The sequence below is a fragment of the Python bivittatus genome, unplaced genomic scaffold (genome assembly GCF_059951505.1).
Source record: "Python bivittatus isolate LINGU-HERP-01145 unplaced genomic scaffold, Pbiv_v1 ctg000520_np1212, whole genome shotgun sequence".
NCBI lineage: Eukaryota > Metazoa > Chordata > Lepidosauria > Squamata > Pythonidae > Python > Python bivittatus.
In genome coordinates this window covers 2,259,664-2,282,986 of record NW_028277080.1, presented here as the reverse complement: position 1 = coordinate 2,282,986, position 23,323 = coordinate 2,259,664, and the positions used below count along the sequence as shown (strand labels likewise).

Here is a 23,323-nt window from a genome sequence, read left to right as displayed (position 1 = left end):
TTTAAAGCCCTGAATGGCACGGGGCCAGGTTATTTGCAGGACTGCATCTCCTTGAGGGTATCTGCCCATTCCACTAGGTCTGCTGAGTGGGCAGACTCCAGTCCCTCCCTTAAATGTTGCCATCTACTAGGACCTAGGCAACATGCCTTCTCCGTAGCGGCCGCTGCCCTTTAGAGCACTGAGATCTGGCAGGCCCCTAACCCTCCCAGCCTTCCAAAAAGCCTTGGCTTTTCCCACAAGTGCTAGGGTAGGGGGAGGCTGGAGCCAAGTAGAGTTTGTTGTGGGTGCATTGGGATGTGTTGCGATTGGGGGCATCAGGAGTTTAGTGTTGGTTTTTATGTTTTCTTACTGTTTCTATTGTCTCCCCTGTTGTTTATGAGCTGCCCAAGGTGATGCTGCATAAGATGAGCGGCTATATAAATCAAATAAGCAAGCAAGCAATTTCAACTTCTCCATTTTTCCCATTATTACTTCCTCAAAGGCTCCCAGATGCCTGTCCTCTTTCTAAAAAAAATATGACTAAGAGGGAGCGGTTACTGAAAGAGTGTATCTCCACTCATCTGCTGATCATCTGATCCATGAGTCAGCTGCAGCTGCAAGACCCTCCCCTTGGGCCATGGGCTCAGACGGCGTGCTGAGCCAACACATGCTCAGAAAACCAGACACAACCAGCTCAATGCCTCTTTCCAAAACTGATAGCAATTTGCTGGTTCTACCTTTGTAACTTGCACCTGATCTGTCCAGGGACAAAGTAAAGGACAGCTTAGAACCTGATTAGCAGTACAGTGCTTCAGTGAATCCCATCCTGATTCCTGGGCTGATAATTGCTCAGGGAGAGTCCCTGGGAAAAAGGGATTAGAGTATTCATATTGTCTCGTATTGAAAAAGGAACAAGTTGCATATTCTGGAAATGTTCCATATTTTATTTATTGTAATTTAAATGTTTTAAGGACAGACTGGCAAAAGTAGTGTGCCTGAAGAGAAGAACAATCAATTGCATCGAACCCCACAGAGTATATCGCTGGAATACTTGCTTAGACTTTTTCCCCCCTGGAATGGTCTCACCCAGCTGATGGGGAGAAATCAAGCAGTACTGACCTGTTGAAAGTCTGGGAGGGGCTCCCAGACTTGCTTTCCAAATAGGCTTTTTAACATGTCTGATCAAGTGGTGTCTAAAGTTTATTTGTAATAGGGCAATAAAGCTGCTGTGTCGCTTAGATTGGTGTTTCTCAACCTTGCTGACTTCAAGATGGGTGGAGTTCCAGAATTCCCCAGCCGCACATCTTAGTCACCAAGGTTGAGAAACACTGGCTTAGATCACCTGTCTTAGTAACAACCTTAGTAACAATAGAGGCACATTTTTATCTGGAAAGGGGGGGATCAATGGAATAGCTTTGGTACAGCTATTAATTTTTATTGAAGACAGTTGCCAGGAGTCCAGTCTTCCACCTAACTGGTTAACAGGTGTGGATCTGTGTATTTAGGTGACTACAGGAACTAGTTTACCTGCTTTCCTGCCTGGCTCATGGGAGCAGAACAAGCTACACAATAGAGATGGCGTGTGCAGCACGGCGCCACTGCCTCTTTTAATGCATCAACCCACTTTATCTAATTGATGGCAACTCACCAATTATAGTATTGAAGTCATGCTTTTTAAGCTATAGTTACAAGCATTTATTACCGTAAGTGCTGGGCTCCACAGAGTGGAGTGCATTGCATACAGATCAGAGACTGTCTTCTCACATAGCACCTGAAAGGATCCTAAGGGCTGAGTATGATTTGAAATATTTAATTTTGTGTTGTTATGGAATGAGTTACTGGCCAGATAATGAGGGGATAATAAGTTGCCCTGGAGACCGGGACTGCATGACCAAGGCTGTCAATCAGGTTCTTTTGGTATGTATGGCCTACGTGATCCAGGGAGTGAATGGGAGATGCTTATAGTGCTAAAATGAAGCTTTTAAAATCTACTGGTATTGCTGGGTAGCATTCACTGACTTTGCTCTGGTGCAACATAAGAGATTCTCAGTTCTTTAGCAGAGGGCCAGCCTCTTGTAACCATATCCAAGACTCAGGATAGACTTACACTTCATATTAAGCCCAAATCTGGTTAGTTTGGTTTTGGCTTAGCGTGTTGAGAATGAGTCAGAGTGTTACAGCAGCTGAGACTAAGGACACCTAGGTTCAAGTCCCTCCTCAACTTTGGAACTCACTGGGTGATTTGGGGCCAACCTCACAGGGTTGTTGTGAGGATAAAATGGAGATTCCAAGTAAGTTGAAGGAAAGGCAGAATATAAATCTTAATAACAACTATGTAGCTCTGGAATTATAAACCATGGTGCATGGCTTAATATATTGTATGAACCCAGGCAAATGTGGTTTGTTCAGCAAACCATGGTTATGTGTTGCAGAAAGGCTAAAATAATGTTTCACTCTGGCAAAAATGCTATGGGCAACTGAAGATGAAAATGCTTAGCTGAAGCACCCCCCTAATCATTGAGGCATTGAGAATCAACACTGGTCTTTTTACTGTTATGCTAGGTAGCCACCGACACCAGCAGAGGTCAAAATCAGCTGTCTTGAACATAAAAATGCCTCGGGACCTTTTTCCTAAACTTCTGTCTAGGAATGTGGACCCTCCAGCTGGAAACTATGATGTCATAAAGCCCCTTCTATCCAGTTGAAAGAAAAGACTGCAACCCTCTAATTATCTCACAGAGCTAAAATTAAATGCCATACAATGGATTTTGCAGGCTCCAGTCTTAAATAAATTACAGGTGGTATTCTCAAGACACGCTGACATTTTAGTACCTCTAAAATATCTGGATGAGCAGTTACCTCAAAGGAGAATAGAGTAATAGATGCCCAACCCTGTGTCTTCATGATCTGTGAGACAATTTGCAATTGTGACAGACAACAGCTTGAATGTAGCACAGTAGAAAGCAACAGAGGGCAATTTTTACACGCCAAGGACCACAGCAGCAGTTGGCAGTTTTGATCACTGAAAGTACTTGCTTAGTTGTGTATTGATGCTGCTCTCAAAATGTAAGACACTCCAAGGACTTTTAGGGTTTCCCTGTAGCCCGTAGACAGCCAGACATGGTAACTGACTCCGTCATGCAATACTTTCACTGGATTTTATTAAAAAAAAAAAAAAAAGGGATGGGTGGGGACATTTATAAAATAACCTGGAAAAAGAAAGTGAGGGATTGATTAGCAGGTCCACAGATAAAAAGAAGCAAGGAGTGATCAGTAACCAGCAAGAAGATCAATTCATTAAAGAATTAGTAAGGATGCTGGAGAACGACCAGAGGAGCTGAACCCTACATTCTTTAAGGCAGTGTTTCTCAACCTTGGCAGTCTGGAGGTGCATGGACTTCACCTCCCAGAATTCCTCAGCCAGCAAACTGCCAAGGTCGAGAAACACTGCTTTAAGGAAACATTGAAAGAGGTAAGTCAGTATGTTCATTTTAGAGCAGATTAAATGTCTGGCAGATTCAACAGACTTGCTCTGTTGCTCCAGGGGCAAACAAATGTTAGGAATGAGAGGGATGGATATTTTGACTAAATGCTGGAAGAAATTTCCTATCAGCGAGTTGTTAGCAGGATAGACTTTGTTAGAGGTAAACAGAAGTCGGAGACTTATTAGGAAAACTGCATGGATTCAACGTTTTTAAAAGGCAAAGTTGCTTTAGCTGATATTACCTTGTCTGTCCCCCAAATGTGTACTGAAATGTAATCTCATGTTTTAGATAAATGTTTAAGAGATTTTTAACTCAGATATTAACATGTCTTGACAAATTTACCCAGTGACTAACACAAGGTCTTTTCTTTTTCTTTTTTCCTTAAAAAAAAACAGGAATTAGTTCACTTAACGACCTTCCTCCTCTCCCCCAACACACAAATCAAAGGAGTTTTCAGAGTGCTTTTGAAGGAAAGGAGATAGAAATTTTTGAGGAGAATCAACTGGCTTATAAATCAGTCATACAATGCAGGCCAAGTACAATATTGTGTCAGTGATATAGTTCGCATCCAGTAAATGGATTTGTGAGCCCATAAATTAAGCTGAAGCTGAAAAAAAAATAGGCTGTAATTCTGCAAACCTGATTGCAATTAGCAGACCAAATGAAGTTAGGCTAAATAATTGCAGCTAGATCACTTGGGATATTAAAGATCTTGGGAACGGGCAGGAAAAGGAAGGTTTAAAATGGGAGGAATGAAAAGAGAAGGGCCTTTGCAAAGACATGCTCCAGGCTTGGGTACCATACCTGCAGCACATGTAGAGATCCTGAGTTCTTCCAAGTCTTAATAAACTTTCTTTAATCAAGATTCTATATACATTTTTAAAAAATTAAACTTGAAGCTGTACTGGGCCTTGAAAAGAGTTGATTGAATTCCATGCAAAAACTGGTTGAATATTAGGTTGAGACCCACCATGCATGTAAATGAATGAGGTGAAATCTGTGATTTGTATGGAGAGGACCTCTAGGAAGATAGGATATGGTTATAAATATATTTTCCAGGATCCTGCTGGAATGAATTGAAGTTGAAGTATGGGTACAGTGTAGTGGAACAACAGTAAAGAAAAATGAGAGAGAGCTAACTGAAGTTGTAAAAAATTATGTTAAAAAGTAACTCAAGACAGTGTGCTACCAAGAAACCTTCTTTGTATTTTTCTTAATGTATTTATTAAACTTAATAGCTAATCACTCATGACATGGATGAAAGACATTTCAAGAAAGCTTGATTTCCTTCCTTTATCTAAAACAGCATTTTAAAAGGGATGGACTGTGGCTTTTAAATCAGATAATCCTAACTCAGTATCTGAGGAATTTCCTACAAAAACAATCAATGGAGGTATGCAGGCACCTATCCATGGAGGTATTCAGTCCTGATAATTCTTTTCAACTCTTAGAGCTGGCTTTGTTTAAAAAGTATCCACACTAAATAGACAGGGAGTCAAGGCAATCTGGGCTTCCTTTAACAATAAAGTAATTTTCTTCATTCCTGTCTTGTGATCTTTGGATGTTCACATATTGCAACATTCCAGTCAAAGTCTCTTTAGAGCTAAGCTCAACTGGTGACATCACTGACACAACCATGCGGTAATAGCCTGGAGGTAGTTTGCCACTGTCTTCGCCCAGGAGGTCTTTGACTTCCCAATTTGGCCCATAGCCCTGGTAGTCTCCCATCTACGTACTAGCCAGGCCCCACCACTTAACTTGTAAGCTCAGGCAAGGGCAACCACATGTTGTCACCAGCTGAGGTGCGATAAGTATTGTACATGTTTGGTAACTTAATATTATAGAAAGAGCTCCATCAAGACGTCTGTGTTACTAAACACACTCAATGCTGAAACCCTAAATATGCCTATCTAAACAAGTGTTTCAATGCAAGCACGCTAGAAGCAATTCTTATTTTTATGTGGAGTTTTCATTGTTGCTCTACATATACCTCTTATTTCTTTTCAGGATAAATGTTACATAGGACACAGAAAAGAGGAATAGAAACTAAATGCATGATATATGAAATAGAGAAGAAAACACAGCTAAAACTAGCATCTACCAACACTATTCATTATATCTCCATGCCTTTTGATCCTTGTAAATCATCCTGGCTTCCACCACATCCATTCATTATTTCATACACTTTCTTTCTTGAAACTTCTCATCCCTCTCTTGCAGCTCTTCATCAACTCTTTCAATCTCATCAACTCTTTCAGCTGTGACTTTTTCAATCTTCCTCTCCTATATACCATCAATCCCCCACAATATACTTCTCTTGTATTGGCCAATCATTTTTTATTCAATCCCCATTCATTCTTGACCCTTTCCCTTTTTGTTTTACCACACACATTTAAGTAATCCATTCCGGCTGCCTTCAACTTATTTTTAAGTTTCTTCAGACATATACAACTCTTACTCCCATGTAACAAAATGAGCAGGATCATGCATTTATATATCACTTCTGTTTCTTTTGACAAATATGTACTCTTCACTACAAACCAAATAGTATCCACTAGCCTTCTAGCATTTGCATCTTTTCTCTGTCCATTTTCCCATATGTAGAAAATATTCTACTAAAGTACACAAATGCCTTAGTTTTTTGCCATTTATGTATAACTTATAATAATTTACTCCATTCTCCCCATCAAACACAATTTCTCTGTTCTTTAATAAATTAATATTCAAAACCATACTCATCACTGAATTGTACAATCTAACGTTTGCTGCACTTCATTCAAGTTCTCAGCCAACAACATGGTGTACTCTATATACCAACTACATAGATATTGATGTCCCCCCCAAGTCCTGCTGTGCTGCCTCATTGTAGTGGGGTGTGTGTGTGTGTTCCTGGAAAGGATGAGTGAACAACAATGGGAGTGTATGCCAAGAGTATATATTCCCAGCAGGGTCAACTGAGGTGTGAAGGTCATCCCAACTGCCCAGCTACAGCAAGCAGGCACCTATATTGAGCAGCAGTGACATAGGCAGATACTGGAGGTAGAAGACCACTTTAGTGACAGTGGCAAAGGCACCAATTCATACTGCATGGGAGAAGGCAATGCTAAACCACTCCTATATTTTTACCAAGAAAACCACATGGATAGAAAATATAAAATTATATATGGTGGATGATGGGCCCTTCAGGTCAGATGGCACTCAACATGCTACTGAGGAATTGCTGAGGATCTTTTGGAGTACTAATGGTGTTTATGACGTGGCTAGATTAAAGCCTTGGGATGCCTAATTGTTGATGTTGCCACGCGGGAAAGAAAATCTGAAGCTGCAAAGACAGAATTACAGCAGGAATGTGGAATATAAGCTCAGCACAAGGAAAATGGGGAATAAGCTCAACAACATGGGAAAGCTCAACACAGTGAAAGATGAAATGAAACAACTACAAATTGACATCTTAAGCATTAGTGAATTGAGATGAACTGGGACTGGACGCGTTCAGTCAGAAGATCCCACTGTTTCTTGCTTTTGTAGTTAGGAAGGGTATAGCAAGATCAGTACTTGGCTACAATACAGTCAATGACTGAATAATATCAATTAGACTTTGTGGACAACCTTTGAATATGATGATCACTCAAGTTTATGCTTCAATCACTGATCTACAAGAGGAAGTTGCTGAATTTTATGATCACGTTCAATTCAAAATTGACAGAACATGCAAGCACAATGTGCTGCTTGTGATTGGTGACTGGAACACCAAAGCTGGAAACATGAATGAGGAAAATGTAGTCGGACTGTATGGCTTAAGGATACTGAAATGAAGCAGGAGACCAACTTATCAATTTCTGCCACTCCAATGATTTCTTCATAGCTAACATTGCCTTCAAACAACCAAAATGATGCTTCTATACATGGACATCACCAGATGAACTTAAATATGAAAAAGACCAAACTAATGACAACAGGTAAAACAACCATCCTTAGAACTGAAGAGGCTGACCAGCAGCAAGGTGGATGGACTCAGTTACAGCGGTGATGGGTGCACCCCTGGAAGACCTGAAAGACCAGGCTAGGGACAGATAGTCATGGAGAGAGTCTATCTATGTAGTCGCTAAGAGTCGACATCAACTTGGCAGCAGATAATCAATCAATCAAAACCATACCAGGTAGCATCTAATGTCTCTACAAGCAGTCTTCATGCATTTATGCATAAATACATTAAACAACCAAGGGGAAATCATATATCCTTGCTCAATGTGGAACCCTCTGCTAAGTATTGTATTTATTCTCACAATAGTTTACAATACTTTACTTCTATCATACACTGCTATTATCACATTCAGAAATCAAACTTCAAGTCCATATTCACACAAAACCTTCTATAACTCAAGCCTATACGCACATGCTTTACCTAAATCAACAAAAAATACAAAAAAAAGTAAGATGCTGAATTTTTTCACTTTTTTTTCACTTTTTTTTCCTTTTTTCCCCTTTTTTCCTTTTCTTTTTATTTCTAAGAAAGCCTCGGGGAGAAAAAAGCAATTGTTCGTTAGAAATCCTTTGAATTAGGATTCACCTTAATGTCACCTTGTAACGTCTGAAAGGAGAGGCATAACAACTCAAGAACTGCAACTTCAGCTTTATGTTTGAAGAAAAATTTCATTTTCTAAAACTAACGGTTTTACAAAAAATAATTATAATTCAACCCTAACATCTCATCACTGGTAAGATGTAAAGAGCACCAAAAAGGAAAAAATGTGTTGAGGCCAGTACAAGACTTTCACATTCCTGAAACAGCACCATCATGTGATGGGATTACACTATGATTATACAATGTTGGTAATTACGATAAAGTTTTGTTTACCCTCAGTATTTCTCAGAATCTGAAAAGAAGGTCCTAGACAGTTAGCAGAGTACAGCCTTGCTTTGTATATGTAATCTCCAGCCATATGAGAGTGGATAAAAGTAAAGTATGTTTATCTGCTACTGTATCAAAAGAGGCCAAGCGTGTGACACCATCTGAATATTTTTAATTTTTTTTTCCTTCTCATATGTCTTGTACAAATTAACTGTTGGTTTATCTTTATCAGCAAAATCATTCATTGTACTAGATCCTGTGGGTATCGTTTTTCAAGAGGTCCCATGCACTTTATTCCATGTTTCTTTTCCAGTTTATCTGCATGATTGAAGACCACTTTTGGGGGAATCTTCCCCCTCATTTGCATTATTGTGTCTTTGGGGGCTTATAGTGAGTTCTGCAGCGTTCATTAAATATCTAAAATGGCAAAACAGAAAGTTGATTGATACAAGTGCGAGTGGATCCACCATCTAAAAACTTAATCAGCTATCATGCTGCAAAACATTAATTAGAGCCAAATGTATATGCTTAGAAAAACAAAACAAGTGATACCTAGTTGTCCAGGTTTGTAGCTTTCAGAATAACTGTTCTCAATCTACTAGCTTTCTGCCAGAAATGATAAGTTTTTGTCATCAGGGAGATTCCTATCCCCAGCCTGAAGTGATATAGCTAAGGAAGCTTTTTATGAGCACATAGATTGAAATGTAGACTATTGCTTAAAAGTGAATCATCTTGAGTTCATGCTCCATGGCTGCAACTATATTTTGCATTCAAACATCAAAGCCAGCTCAACCAGAATACTAAGAATAATTCATATTATTTTATATGCAACTGCTAAAAGTCTGAACATATAAACACATAAAAATGTATAACTGAGTAGCTGACATCCATATAAGTTCTCCTCTAATTAATATTACATATGATAATTTTTATTATTGTAGTCCATTAAGCATTATCTTGGATAATCACACTTAAGAGAGCATGCATTTATGTAAGATATTTCCACTGGATCTTCCTATTTGGATTCAACTTGAACTACAGTTCTCTTCCCTGCCTGCTTCCCCCTGTCAGTCACGGCCTTAATATGGGGCAACAAACATTTATAAATTGGGACTCTTCCTTACCTTCCAGCTTCTGTCATTTACCACTTCTTCAACATTTAACTCTGACTGCATTAATTTCAACTAGGATAGAGAGAAAAGAAGAAAGGTTTTAGCATGATAGTTAGTTGGGCTTGACAATGAGCAGACAGAGATCATATCTTTCATATAACAATATATGGATGCTTTTTTAAAAAAACCCAAATTAAAATAAAATATTTAATCAAGTTTCCCCACCATTCAGTAAATAAATCTTCCTATGAAAAACTGGAATTTCACTGCAGGTATTGGGGGGAATTAAACATTAGAAGTGATGAGCATTTACTAGAGATTTAAAAGAGAACAAGCCTAAAGCTAAAATTCATATTGGTAAGGAATTAGAAAATCCCTTCTTTCTTTTCATTCCAGCTGAAAAATTGCAAAAGCAGAGAATATACTTTTGAATGGGTTATTGTAATGCAGTGAAATCTTGATTTACCAAACTTTGATGCAACAGATTTTGTGCCTAGCAAACCAAATTTCTGCTGTGATTTGCAATATTTGCATAATGATGTCATCAAGCAAATGATGCAAATTACATCATTTAAATCAATTTTTTCAGTTGTAATGACACTAATAAAATAATTTGATCACCTGGATGATGATGTTATCACATAGATGATGTAAATCCCCATGATGCCATATTCTTTGATTCAACCTACGTCTCTGAATAATGAACCCCCTCCCCACAATCAGTCTGTTAAAAAAATAAAGCTTTACTGTATCATAGTAATTTGAATATGATCTTGGTAACAATGTGAGTCTGATTATATGGACAGAATATGGAACTGAAATATACAAATGTATGTTAAATACTATCATTTCACATTTGCTTTGTAAAGAATTTGCCAATTCTGATGTCTGAAATTACATTCATACGGCAAGTATTTAGACAGCGCAGCCTTCTTTTCTATGCACTGGACCCTTTGCAACTCTTTAGAAAGAAAATGAAGTCTCCAGCTAATGGTTGGAGTTGCGGTGCTCAAGGTAGGTCAGTGGCCTTGCCTTATACTGCTCCCTTCTGGACAAAAATGATTTCACAATTTGTTCTGTTTCAAGAGACCTTTTTCCTTTTGTAGATACTCAGATTCTTTACAATAATATGCCAAAAGTTTGGGAACCAACCAGAGAGCATTTTAATATCATAAAAAAGTTGACAGCAAAGACTGGAGGGACTCCCGGTCTCTAGCAGTTATAGAAGAGTCTGAACCTTTCACCTGTCTTTCTGTATCTAAACAAGCATCTCAACTGAAAGACTCCTTAGAAATTGAGATTGTGTAAAGTGGTTTATATGTTAAATTTCATATTTGCTTCCAATTGTTAAAGAAAGACAACTTTTCTTTCAAGTTGTGTTTGACTTCAGCTGGCAAATATTAATAATTTAATTATCAATTAATATTAACATAACGTGTGTTTGTACAAGTTTTGATAAACGAGAGTTAATTATATAAGTGTTTAACAAGACATAAATATTTATATATGTAATACAACACAAAATTATGTATATATATATTACTAATTTTGTTTAGTATATGAGAAAATTGTATTTTTGCTTCCCCCTTTCTGTACATAAAATTAAAATACAGAAGAGCCTTCCCCATCTTATTGCCTTCCAGAATTGCTAGCACTATTATTTTATATCATATACATACTGTATACATATAACACAATAGCAATACTGGCTGGTAACTCTAAGAGATGTAGACCCAAATTCTGGAGGATGCTGTGTAGGGGAATAGAAATATAGAATAGTGGCTCTGATGTAGAACAAGAAAATATCACCATTGTATGTAGTGGTCTGGCCCTGGAGATTGATTGCAGACATAAACAGACATGGCCTGTAGTTTGATCATGCATTCAGTAGGAACTGGACAATCTCTAAAATTCCTTCTAGTTCCAAGATTCTATGACCTTTTTGTCCCAGAATATATGTTCAATATATCCTTTCTTCTATTTGGTTTTGACTTTAGCGGTAACATACTAAACCATTTTATTGTGATATTTCTGATTTTGCTACTTCTCTTCTTAAACTTAGCTGAATGGTACTTTAATTATAATATGAAAAACTATTTATTGTTTAATGTGATAAAAATGTTTATAGATGAAAAAGTAATGTTAGTATTATCTGAGATTGTTGCCGACTGATTCCCTGGAAATTTATCAGATTATAAACTGGCAACTGATTTGTTATATTGTCAGATCTTATTATTATAATATTGCCATTTTTTCATATTTTGACTAGATTAAAATATGGCCAGATTAAGACATGGTATCAATGAGAGTTAATTGGAAAATTACCTGGTTACTGAGGTCCTGCATAAAGCTTGCTTATGCAGTATCTCAGAAAACTGCACTTGGCCTCTAAATTGTTACCGGTTATAAAAAAAAAGGATTATTTCAATGTCATCTAATGTCATGTAAGGTGAAATAAATATATAATCAGAAACACAACTTATCAGAGTTAAGATCAAATGAAGTTAATTTCATTCAGCTGTAACAGTTTTGCCCCTAAACAAAAGAGTTACTGGGAACAACCATGGTAGCTTCTTTTGTCCATTTCTGTGTGTATGCCTTCAAGTCAGTCTTCACTCCTGTAACTACCTGGACCAGTCCCTGCGGTTTTCTTGGCAACATTTTTGAAAGTGGCTTGCCATTGCCTCTTTCCTAGGGCTGTGAGAGGGTGACTGGCCCAAGTCACCCAGCTGGCTCTGTGCCTAAGGCGGCACTAGAACTCAGGGCCAATTTTTTTCTGAGTAAGACTGTTGTATTATGAAGCTGATCTTGGCTGAGCAGGATCAGGCTTACGTAGCACGTGGCTCCCAGGGCTCAAGGGGAGGCTGGGAAGTTGAACTAACATCCTGGAACATGGCAAAGGCATGCCCGTACTGAGGCTGAGAAACCTGCACAGATCTGTCCATGAAGGCACCAGGAATCAATCACAACCTGAAGGAGATTTTGCCTTATCTAATAACGTGATCTGCAGTAGCCAGTTTGCCAATGCATGATTTCCACTTCTCTTTTTGTTTTCCCCAGTGAAGCATGGCCATAGAAGGATATTAAGCGACAGATACCTTATTAGAGAGAACTGGTCCTTTTCCAGCATTAGAATGATTATAATGTCAAGCCAAAGGCACAATTTTTGTCATTTTAAATGTTCTTCTCTCCTGCACCACTGGAACAGTCAAGTTTTAAATCATGTTTTATATAACAGAAATTAAGGTAACCAAATTCTGCCACTCACCTTTGTCTGCTCTTTCCTGAGTTGTTTTAGTAATGTTATGTCATCCAGAGATTTCTTCCTCTCTTCCTGCAGAAGTTTTACTACATTAGAAGTTTGGGCAATACAGCTTTTGATTATTCTCTCCCTACTTTCATGAGCCTCTGTCAACTAAATAAACAGTGAATACAAACAAACAAAAGCAGATGAGCAAGCAGTCCAAAAATGAGTTAAATGTTAATTAAAATAAAAGCATAAATTGATGAAGTTTTAATAACATTATAACTTTCCATGCACAAGTAATGGACATAGCAGAAGAGCTTCTTATATCGCACCTTTTGTTCATAGCTCACCCAGATACTGTAGCTATCAACTAAGTTGGCAGCAGAAAAATCCTAATTATTTAAAGATACAGTAATTGATAGAAAGTAACCATTTACGGTCACTTTCTTTAAAAAAAGGGATGCGGCAGACTCCTAATGGGGCTCTGTTGAGTTGTCCTTGGGTTGTCTGCACTCAAAAGGTGATGCTCTTGGTTCCTATTGAGAGAGCTGCAAAATCCCTTCATTATAGGGAATAGATGAGTGTTTTTATTTGTGTAGGTCTACTTATTTCTCAACTAATGCAGTGTTTAGCTGCCTTAAAAAGGCAGGCCTTCTGAAATGAAGAGGAAACCTCCATTCTTTCGGACAACAGTGATGAATATATCATTTTTCCTTCTTTTATCTACCAATGGAGATGATGAAACTGTCACAGCTTATCCTATACAACTGAATAAAATACAACGCACGAATTTAAAGGAATTGAAGATTTGATGGTTAATATTCCAAGCATCTGTTGGTAGAATCACAACCAAATTGATAAAATAGAAAGGAATATCTTCCAATGAGATTCCAGGCAAACAGCTTCTGAAAACTGCTATAAGAACTTTATAGCAAGCTTATCAAATCTTACAAACCAACTTATATACTTGAAAGCACAATTATTCAGGACAAAAGAAAAATGTTTGCCATTACTTAAGTTATGAAAAAGGTACAGAAAGCCTTTACTGCTTTAGCATTCCTTTTCTGAATGCATCAAAATTGCTTGTGCCTTTCTTTGCATTTGCTTCAGAATAGAACAGACTGACATGCAATTACAGTATCTTGAGTATGTCCCAGCAGGGCTTTCTTTGCAACTGGAGAATTCGTCTGTGAGTAAAAATACTGGCATTTTTCTGGCTAAATCACAGTAATTTCGAAAAGGAAGTAGCGATTTTGCTTCAAAAATATTTTGAGATGAACAGAAGTTTAGCGCCGTTACATTATTGAATGGGATATGTGCAAACCATATATGTGAAGATTAATTCATTTCCTGTGATGCGGATTTGAAAATGAAAGGGCATTATGAGGAAAGCAAACAAACAAGATGGCGTTTCCATCGTCCCAATTTGCTATGGATCCTTTTCCAGAACCAGGAACTGCGAAGTGGTAAGTATAAACAGCTTATATTGCATTCTACTAAAGTAAGCTTGCATCAGCATGTTTATGGCAAAGCTTTGGTAATCTGGAGAATCAGCTGGTAGAATGTTGGCTACTGATTAAAACAGCAACATGGTTGGATTACAATAATGCATATAAAGTGCCTGAAGATATAAATGTAAAAAATTAAAAATTTCAGCTCAGTCTTAACAAAATAAAATCAGGCAGAAAAAAGTAAGCATATAATTGATCATATATGGAGAAATGTCAAGACCAGATAATATAAAGAGAAGGATATAAGGGAAATATGGATATTTTGATTCTTACAATTTTAATTTTTTAGTAGAATGTAATTGATTCTTGTACTGTGACAGCTTCTCTTAATGAGGCTTGTCTTAGTATACAGTACTTCTTAAAGAAAGCAAACACAATACCCGCTCTCCTGATTAGAAGGATGGGTGCGGCCCTCTTAGTTGCTGCCCAATCCAGGGAAAAGAGGGGCAGCTTTAAAGGGTTGCAGAAAGGTGCGAGGTCTGCACCCCCAGACACTGCAAAGCACCTTTTTGGGACTAAATCAGAATCTACTGATTGTAGGTCTATTTATTAGTAAATGCAGGTGTTAAAATACAATATATTATTTCTGTAATTCATATACAGCTGTAATCTGCATGGGCTCCTGGTCTACAACAATAAAACAAAACAATAATAATACAATACAGTAACCTCCTCATTCCCTCAAATGCTCTCTGGAAAAGCTACTTTTACTAGCTTCCAGAAGGCCATTAGGATAAGCACTGATTTAACCTTAGGAGCTATTCTATAACATTGGGTCTGCAACAGAAAAACACTGTTTGTGAGTCTGTGTCCCTTTGATGTTTTAGTAATGGGGAACCATTAACAGATTTTGCTGGGGAGCATGCCCCATAATACAACAAGGATGCTGATTCCCCTTGGAGGGGGTGGTCCTAAAGATACTTAGGAGCCAAGCCATCTAGGGCTTTAACCAGCACTTTGAATTGTACTCAGAACCTGTAATGGTGTGGGAATGACCTTGGGAGATGAGGGGAAGAGGTGCTGCCTAAGAAACAATCAGGTAAGAGGGGGTGTAGCCCACAGCTGCATAAAGGAGGGAGAAAGAGGCTCAGAAGGGACCCTCCCTAACTTCTCAGGCTATAAAGGAGACAGCAGGAGATTTGTATTTTCAGACTTGCAAGATTCTGTTAACGTAGCCTTACAATAAAGTAGAAATAGCTCATCTGGTCGGGATTCCTGTCTGGTCTACCTGAGAAGGCTGACAGAACCGGATGGGCAACTAATGCAGGGCCCACAGCACAGGTGTTATATGGTTGTGATGACTGCGAGCTGCTACATTTTGCACCAACTGCAGCTTCCAGGTAGCCTTCAAAGCAGCCCTTTATATCACATTGTGGAGTGATATGTGCCTGAATCGCTGTTGTCAGGCCTCTCTGGTCACAGCCTCCACCTGCCTATCTAGCTCTAGCCAGGCATCCGGGAGAAACCCCAGTCACAAATCTGCTCCTTCAAGGAAGTGGAGCACCCCATCCAGAGCCATAACTGGAGCTGGCAGAGAATCTTCCAAACAAACATCAACTCCATCTTGTTTGGGTTCAGCTTCAGTCCATTTTGTCCCATCCAAACCCTAACAGCTGCGAGATACCAGATGAATATTTCCTCAGGCCTGACCCAGGGTAGAGATGTAAAGTTATGTAAGAACAGCAGATTGGTGTTACCCCAGTTATCTCAGGTTGTTGCTGACTGACTCCAGAACGTTTTAGGAAGCTTGATATATCCAGGCTTGTTTGTCACAGATAAGGGGCCGGCAATCTCTCAGCCCAATCTACCGCAATAGGATTGTTGTTGTGGGGAAAAGTGACTTATTTATCTCCTTAGGTTCCTGAAGGCAGGACATGAACAAATAAGAGCAGGTTGTGGATAAAACCTACTCACAATGACTATTTTGCAGACATTTTTAATGTCACAAATATTTTATTTATTATTAGGGTTAAACCTTGGCTTTTACCCAAGAGCTCAAAGTGGCATACGTAGCACTGTTGTTGATTTTTACTTGTTAATTTTTATTGTGGTTGGACCATTCCCTGGTGGGGAGCCCACAATAAATAAATAAATAAAGTAAGTAAGTAAGTAAGTAAGTAAGTTTGCTTTGTGTATTCTTACAATGAAATAATTTTCTTCAGGAATTTTTAAAATGAATCACAAGTCTTTACTGCTTTCCAAGTAGACATATGAGGACTAATGGGATTTTGGTTAAGCCTGTTCTGTTGCAGAGAAGTATATGACAGGGATGCGCTCCCTCTGCTTTATTGCCTGATATGGGCCTGAAACCCTGTAGCACGTGCAGTAAGGAAAACTAGCCAGTATAGACTAAATCCACTGCATGTACTGATAAACCTGAGGCTTATGCACCAAAATTAATACAATGAATTGGTGGTTTTAAAGCCCTTTCTCTAATATTGATCGATCTAAATCTGAGTTGAGGCCTATGGGAGCTACAAAACTGTCAAACCCAGTTTTGTACGGACAGGTTCCATAGTGTACAAACGTAATAACCTATTTGGGGGTAAGAATAAATAAATATAAATAGACATAGTTCTATTTGCTATTTGGAGCGCATATGCCAATTTATATGAAAACCAGTGTGGCGTAGTGGTTAAAGTGCAGAACTAGGTTTGGGCAGCCCAGGTTCTAGTTCTGCCTTAGGGATGGGAGCCATCTGGGTGACTTTGGGCCAGTCCTCCTCTCTCGGCCCTAGGTTGGGAAGTCAAAAAATATTGATCTATCAAACCACACTGGACCAATGTGGTAGATTACAGTCCACAACCTACAATGAAGGGGCCTCCAGCCTGCAATGGACTGATTTGGGCTGATAATGACAGTAATAATAATAATGTATATATTTAATTCTCTATTTTCTTATTGTTAAATAAACTTAACATTAGTAAATCAACTGTATAACACAAGAGTGCATTTATAAGATCTGTTTTCTGATAAGACAGAAAAGAAAAGAAAAGAAAAAAAAAGAAGTGAAGTACATTATCCCCCCCCCTTTTTTTTTGGATATAAGTATACTTAAATAATTAAAAGCAGGATACTATTTAAATCAGAAGAGTTGAAAAAGACACACACAAGCAGGAGGGAGAGTTTGGAAGGAGCCGCATTCACACAAATTCATGATACTGTGAGGAGAAAGAAGTACAATTATTTCTGCCTCCCTTTTGAGTTAAGTACCTCTTATTGCATGACACAAGCAGCAAAATTGGTGGCGAGAACAATGAAGGAATATGATATGCTTATGGTTAGAAGGGCCAGCAGCTGTGAGCTGCAAGAAGCCGCTAGATGGCCGCAAAGAACTCTAGAAAGCTCTCAGTCTTTGTGGCCATCTAGATGTTGGCATTCCCAGATCTAGTAGCACTGTTATATGCCACTAATTACCAACACCTGGCCAAAACAAAATCAGGTTTGAAAGAGAAAAGCTAAATGAAGAGGAAGAACAAATATATTTACCGAATGATGAAGTTCTTCACAAGTTTGCCTAGCATCAACTTTTCCTGCGAAAGAAGCTGTTGGAACTGTAGTATTTAATTCATGGACTATTCTGTCATCAATTGTTCTCATCACCCTGAGCAATTCCTGAGGGGGGGGCAGGGGAGGAAAAACTTAGACTTAATCTTGCAAAATTTGAATTAAAGGAAATAAACAGTATGTTAGCAACCAGGTCAAGTAATATATTTTTGAACCATGTATTTAAAATTACTGCAGACTTGCAGAGGTCTTTACATGTTGGTTGTGCCAGACTAGTATAATAGAGTTCTACCAACCAACCCCTTGCCCAGGACAGGAATCCCCAGATCATCTCAGTCAAATGACTGTCCAACTTTTGCCTGAAAATCTCCAGTGATGCTTTTTATTGGAAAGATCCGTGGACCTCTTCTATGAAAGAATAGCAAATCAAGTTGTGGGAGTATGCCTTGATGCATAGAATAACTTTGTATCTTAAAAGTATATTTGACCTGGAATTCAACAAACTGGAATGCATTTCTAGACTACAAGTTAATTCATGGATTTGTACCATATCCAAAATTTGGTTTCTGTATACATAGAGTTTATATTTCAATTTTATAGGATACCTAAATCAGAACAGATTCTCAGTAGCATGGATTAAATTTATTATAGCCTATAATTCTACTTGGTGATTTATACTCTGTTGACCATGGCTTTTGATATTCATTCTTAGCTTAAAGCTTAATAGTGATTTTTAGTCTTTTAAAGCAATATAATATATTCAGCTACTTATAACTAATGAATGATATTCTGGAAAACTATAACCTCCATGACATTTTAAAATCTGTAAACTTTAAATGTAAAGCTTCTACCCAGTTGGTTCTTGTTCCACCCTGGGGCACCACAATCCAAGAACGAAGCTGAGGAATTCGAAAAAGTCTATCGAAAAGTGACAAAGTTGGGGAGGGGCTTAGGGCTAAATTCTATGAAGAATGGTTAAAGGAACTGAGTATATTTAGCTTAAAGGAGAAGACATTTAGCTTAGAGGAGACACAATAGCAGTCTTCCAACTGAGGGGCTGCCTCCTAGAGTCACAGGAGTCCATCACCAGAGGTGTTCAAGCAAAGGTTGGACAGGCATTTGGCTGGGAGGGTCTGAGGATTCTTGCCCTGGGCAGGGGATTGGACTAGAAGACCTCCAAGGTCCCTTCCAACCCTATGATTCTGTTACTGTATTCACAAAGCACATTTCTCAGGGTTAAGCTAACCATGGTTTACTCATCCAGTTTTATAAGTTTGTATAATGCACTGAACCATGAAGTAATCACATTGGCTATTCACCTAACACATTAGACTAAATTTATTGGCTAACTTGTGGTTCAAGATGTTGTGTGGACATACTTTATCACAAGTGAATCTCATTGAACATGGACATACTATGGAGAAACCGAGGTGAATGTCATCAGCATACTCATGACACCCAGTCTGCAGCCATCTATGTCCTCTTGCTTGTTGATCTCTTCTACTACTACCTTACCCTGATGGTCTTCTTTTTTCATTTAGATGCCTCCTTGCCCTACCTCTCCATTTCAGGGACATCTCATTCTCCATATGTGCTTTAATACTGACACCAGTAAAAAGGGAGGGAAATAAGTTAAAATCCATGAACAACCACTTATGTTGCCAATCCAACCAAACATATGAGGCAGAAATTCAATGTCAGCTACTATCTTCCTAACTCAGCTTTCACCAAAGCAGGACTGAATTCCCCACCCTCATGGAACACTACCCTGACAGTGTCACAATTCACTTCAAAGCCCTCTGAAATAACTTGGTTTAACTAGCTTTTGGAAATCTATTATCAATTTCACTTCTGGGAGATGCTGTTCAGGAACATCAGGACTATCCCAGAGAAATGATTTCTTCAAGACTTGGCCTTCCTCCCTAGCAGCAGTTTCTCCCAGGGGAAACAGGCAGGATGAATCTGGTTGAAGTGAGTCTAGATAATCTGCTTTCTCCAGGGTACTTTGAGAATGAATCAGCACCACCTATTTGACAGCCTTCCCTAAAAAGGGAAGGTTGGAGAATGGGTGATAGTTATCAAACACAGTTGAATCCAGGGATGGTCTCTTAAGGAAGGGCACATTACAGCCTCTTTCAAGACTGCAGACATAGCTCCCTCTCAAAGTGAGGCACTGACAACCTCCTGATCTGCTTGTCATGTCCCCACCTGCCCCCCAAAGAAGCTAGAAGAGGCAATGGGTGAAGCCCAAAAGTGACAGGGGCCATGCTAGAAAACATGAACCCATTCACTTCCTTGGAGTCCATTGGCCAAAGGAGTCCTAGATAACTGCCTTGGTCATTACCATGGTCTCTGCTCATATGGCATGAAGACACCAGCAAATTTATTTATTTATGTATTCTGAACAACTTTTTCAGCAAAGTGTTACACAGTGGCCAGGAAGGCATTTACTCATTCTTGCCTCTCTAGAAGGGAGTTTGCCACCCTAACGATCACTGGCTGATAGCCTGCTGATGAAATAAGGGAGAAGTAATCCTGCTTTGCCTCTCTTATCACCATAGTGTGGGCTCAAAGATCACTACAAGTGATCTGACTATGGCAAGAGGCTAGATGTAATATCTTCCATATCCGTATCAGACCCCTGAAACAAAGATATGGGTCAGAGTGTGTCCACCTCCATGTGTTAGATCAAATATTACTTGAGACAAGTCCATGGTTGCTGTGGAGGTTATGAACTTCATGGTTGTTCCCAGCCTGCTGCCAGGGCATGTAGATGTAAATTGCCCAACCCCCTAAAGTGACAGAACTCCAACTCAAGCCAAGATACAAGGTCAAGGAGCCTGGAGAGGGATCCAACTAGACAGCAGGAACACCAGGAGGACACACAGCTTGTCTTTATAACACAGTGTAACATGTAGACATCAACACCCCATTACCACAGGAGCAGGGTCTCTGGTTACAAATAAGGTGTTACACAAATTCAGTGCTACCCCTCTTGGGTTCAAGGATGTTGCTTTTTTCTGGATGTTATTTATGTGGCTTTGTCCATGTGATTATGTTCCTTTTTAAAAAAATTATGTACTCTTTTAAAAATTGTAAGCTGATCACTCTTTTTGGATTCGGAAATTCAAGAAATAAATAAGTAAAAATCTAGAAGGGAATTTCTCCAAAAGGGCGATAACACCTCATTCAGCCAATTTTGGTAATGCAAATCAGGAAAAGATGGAACAAGGAAAAACAATAATAACCACCACACACCTACACAAATATTAGTACCCTTGAAGGGACATATTTCTTTGTTGCTGCCGCCACTGCCACTAAGGTGCTATCACCCATGTTGGGCTGTCCCTTGCTCTGCTTATGGAAACGATCAAAGGCTAGATGGCCTCGAACAACTCACAACTGGTTCTGGGAGCAATTTTGTATTTGTAACTAATGCAATATTTTGCCATTAACTGTGAACCCATCTTGGCTTAACTGTTATTGTTCTGTTATGCTCAATGTAATTAACTTTTAGACCACAAAATAACAAAGTAATACAACCCAGTCATTCTGGTTTCAAGAGCCATAATTCCCATCTTTGCCCTGACTAGCACTTTCATCCCATTATACTCTACAGGTAATCCTGCTTTAGCAATCATTTGCAGTTACGATGTTGATGAAAAAGTAACTTTGCGACCAATCCTCACATTTATGACCTTTGCAGGTCTGTAAAGCAAAGGAAAGCTGAAGTAAGATCAAAAGCACAGTTGTGGTTTCACTTAGCGACCACTTCCCTTAACAATTGAGTTGGTGAACCCAATTGTGGTAGCTAAATGAGGACTACCTGTATTTAGTTCTAAGGGCAGTCATTCCATAGTCCTTTCATCTAAAGGGACCAACATTCCAGGTCTTGTCCTAACATTCCTGGCCTATTCTGCTACTCCAAGGCAACTGCAGTTACCAGCAAAGTGGAGTGGAGGCAACGGCACACCAGCAATGACATGTCCATCCCCAATGATGATGATGTTGCTCTGTGCTGAAGCAGTGTGGGACAGCTGTGGAGACGCCTTTGTACTAAGGAAAGGGATGTCTGCTCCCAGGATAGGTTGCACTCCCCATGCAGTTATTCTACCTCAAGAAGCCACCATTCCAGCTGCAGCCCAAACTTTTCATTCTGGGACAGCTGTTCTAACCCTAACCCTAACCTGTGTTCAAGAGTTACAGTCTGAGTTCTGCCTCCCCTGGGCAGGTCCTCCAATATTCCATGCCTATATCAACAAGCTGCAGCTCCAACCATGGAAGCCCAGCCGTTGTGTTTCTTTTGTAAATATTTTTCATTTTTTCTCCCTTTCAACATGGTTAAAATAATAGAATGAAAAGAGCAAGATTACATTTTCTATGCCTTTGCACTATTTTACAACCATATCGAAGCAAGTAAAAGAATGATCACAGAAATGAATAAAGCAGAAAAAGGAATGTGCATATGAACTCCTTTTCCCCCTTTGGTCTATTCTATTTCGATTCAGAAGTTTTCTACGCTTTATTTTGTCGCTCACTGTACCTTGCTCGGTCAGGTCTCTCAGCTCCTACCTCCCTCAGATGGCTCCCATTCTCTGCCATTTGCTCCTTTCCTTCTTGCGGGACAAAGGAAGACTGGCTGACATTCACCTTTCTAATACTGATCCCCAAGGTCGCCCAGGGAGGCGAGCCATTCACCCTCTCATCTCCTCCCCCCTGCAGCGCAAGCTAGTAATGCCGATCGACTTCCGAGGAAACTACTGTACAAGAAAGCGTTTCTAAACCCTGAATAAAGTACACTCAGGCACACATCCCTCCACACACGTGCACGGCTCTCGGGGGTGCCGGGCAAAGGAAACCTTCTGCCGTCGATACGGCTTCCAGGAGTCCGTGCTTGCTCTCCTTCAGGCGGTCCAGATCCAGCCCCACACGGAGCCTCCTGCCCTCCCCTTCGCGGTGGAGAACCGCTCGCCGGCTGCTCCACGTTGCTGCTCCCGCCCGTCCCGCTCCCCCCCAACGGCGCGAGCACAGGTACCCGCCAGGTCCCCGACTGCGAGGAGCGCAGCAGCTCCCGATCGCGGGGAGGATCAGCGCGTCCCCGTCGACCGCGGGCAAGACAACATCCCGGGCGCCTGCCCTCCGGGCGCCGCCAGCCTCGCTCGCGCCTCCGTACCTGAAACTCCGCGAAGTCCTCGCAATTCAGAGCAGAGCCGGGCGCTGCCATATTGGAAGACCTCAACGGCAGCCAATTAGAAGGCGTGACGGAGGCAGGCCCGCCCCCTCCTGCTCCTGCGCCGCGCCGAGGGCGCGCTTCCGCGGAGTCCCGGCCGGGCCGGAAGCGCCCGCGGATCTGCGGGGGTGGCCGCGGCGCTGGGGCCGCTCCCGGTGCCGCGGTCTTGGCGTCGTCGCGCAGTTGATGAGGCTGATTTCAACACCAACAGCGGCCGACCCCTGCAGCCGATCCCTTTCCTGGGGCAGCTGAACGGACACAAAGTTGTCAGGGGCCTTTTGTAGGCAAGCCGGTTAGGAAGAATATTGCATTAGGGGGGCAAATATAGCTGATCTGGAAGCCACGTCTGAACTAGGGCATGCCACGAAGGAGACTTGAAGGGATGTTGAAATTCACCATT

General features: G+C 40.1%; 1 protein-coding gene across 2 annotated transcripts; it reads right to left on the bottom strand.

Moving 5' to 3' along the window:
- Positions 1 to 8,471: 8,471 nt before the first annotated feature.
- MIX23 (mitochondrial matrix import factor 23) lies at positions 8,472 to 23,020 on the bottom strand. Of its 2 annotated transcripts, none has more exons than XM_007438705.3 (5): positions 22,867 to 23,020; positions 17,676 to 17,801; positions 12,697 to 12,843; positions 9,441 to 9,500; positions 8,472 to 8,733 (listed from the first exon to the last, which is right to left on the bottom strand). In XM_007438705.3, the coding sequence occupies exons 1-5, from the start codon at positions 22,915 to 22,917 to the stop codon at positions 8,683 to 8,685; spliced, it is 435 nt and encodes a 144-aa protein (XP_007438767.1). In that variant the 5' UTR covers positions 22,918 to 23,020; the 3' UTR covers positions 8,472 to 8,682. The 2 variants fall into 2 exon arrangements, with proteins under 2 accessions (XP_007438767.1, XP_007438768.1); XM_007438706.3 differs by having other exon boundaries at positions 12,697 to 12,762.
- Between the last annotated feature and the right edge of the window lie 303 nt (positions 23,021 to 23,323).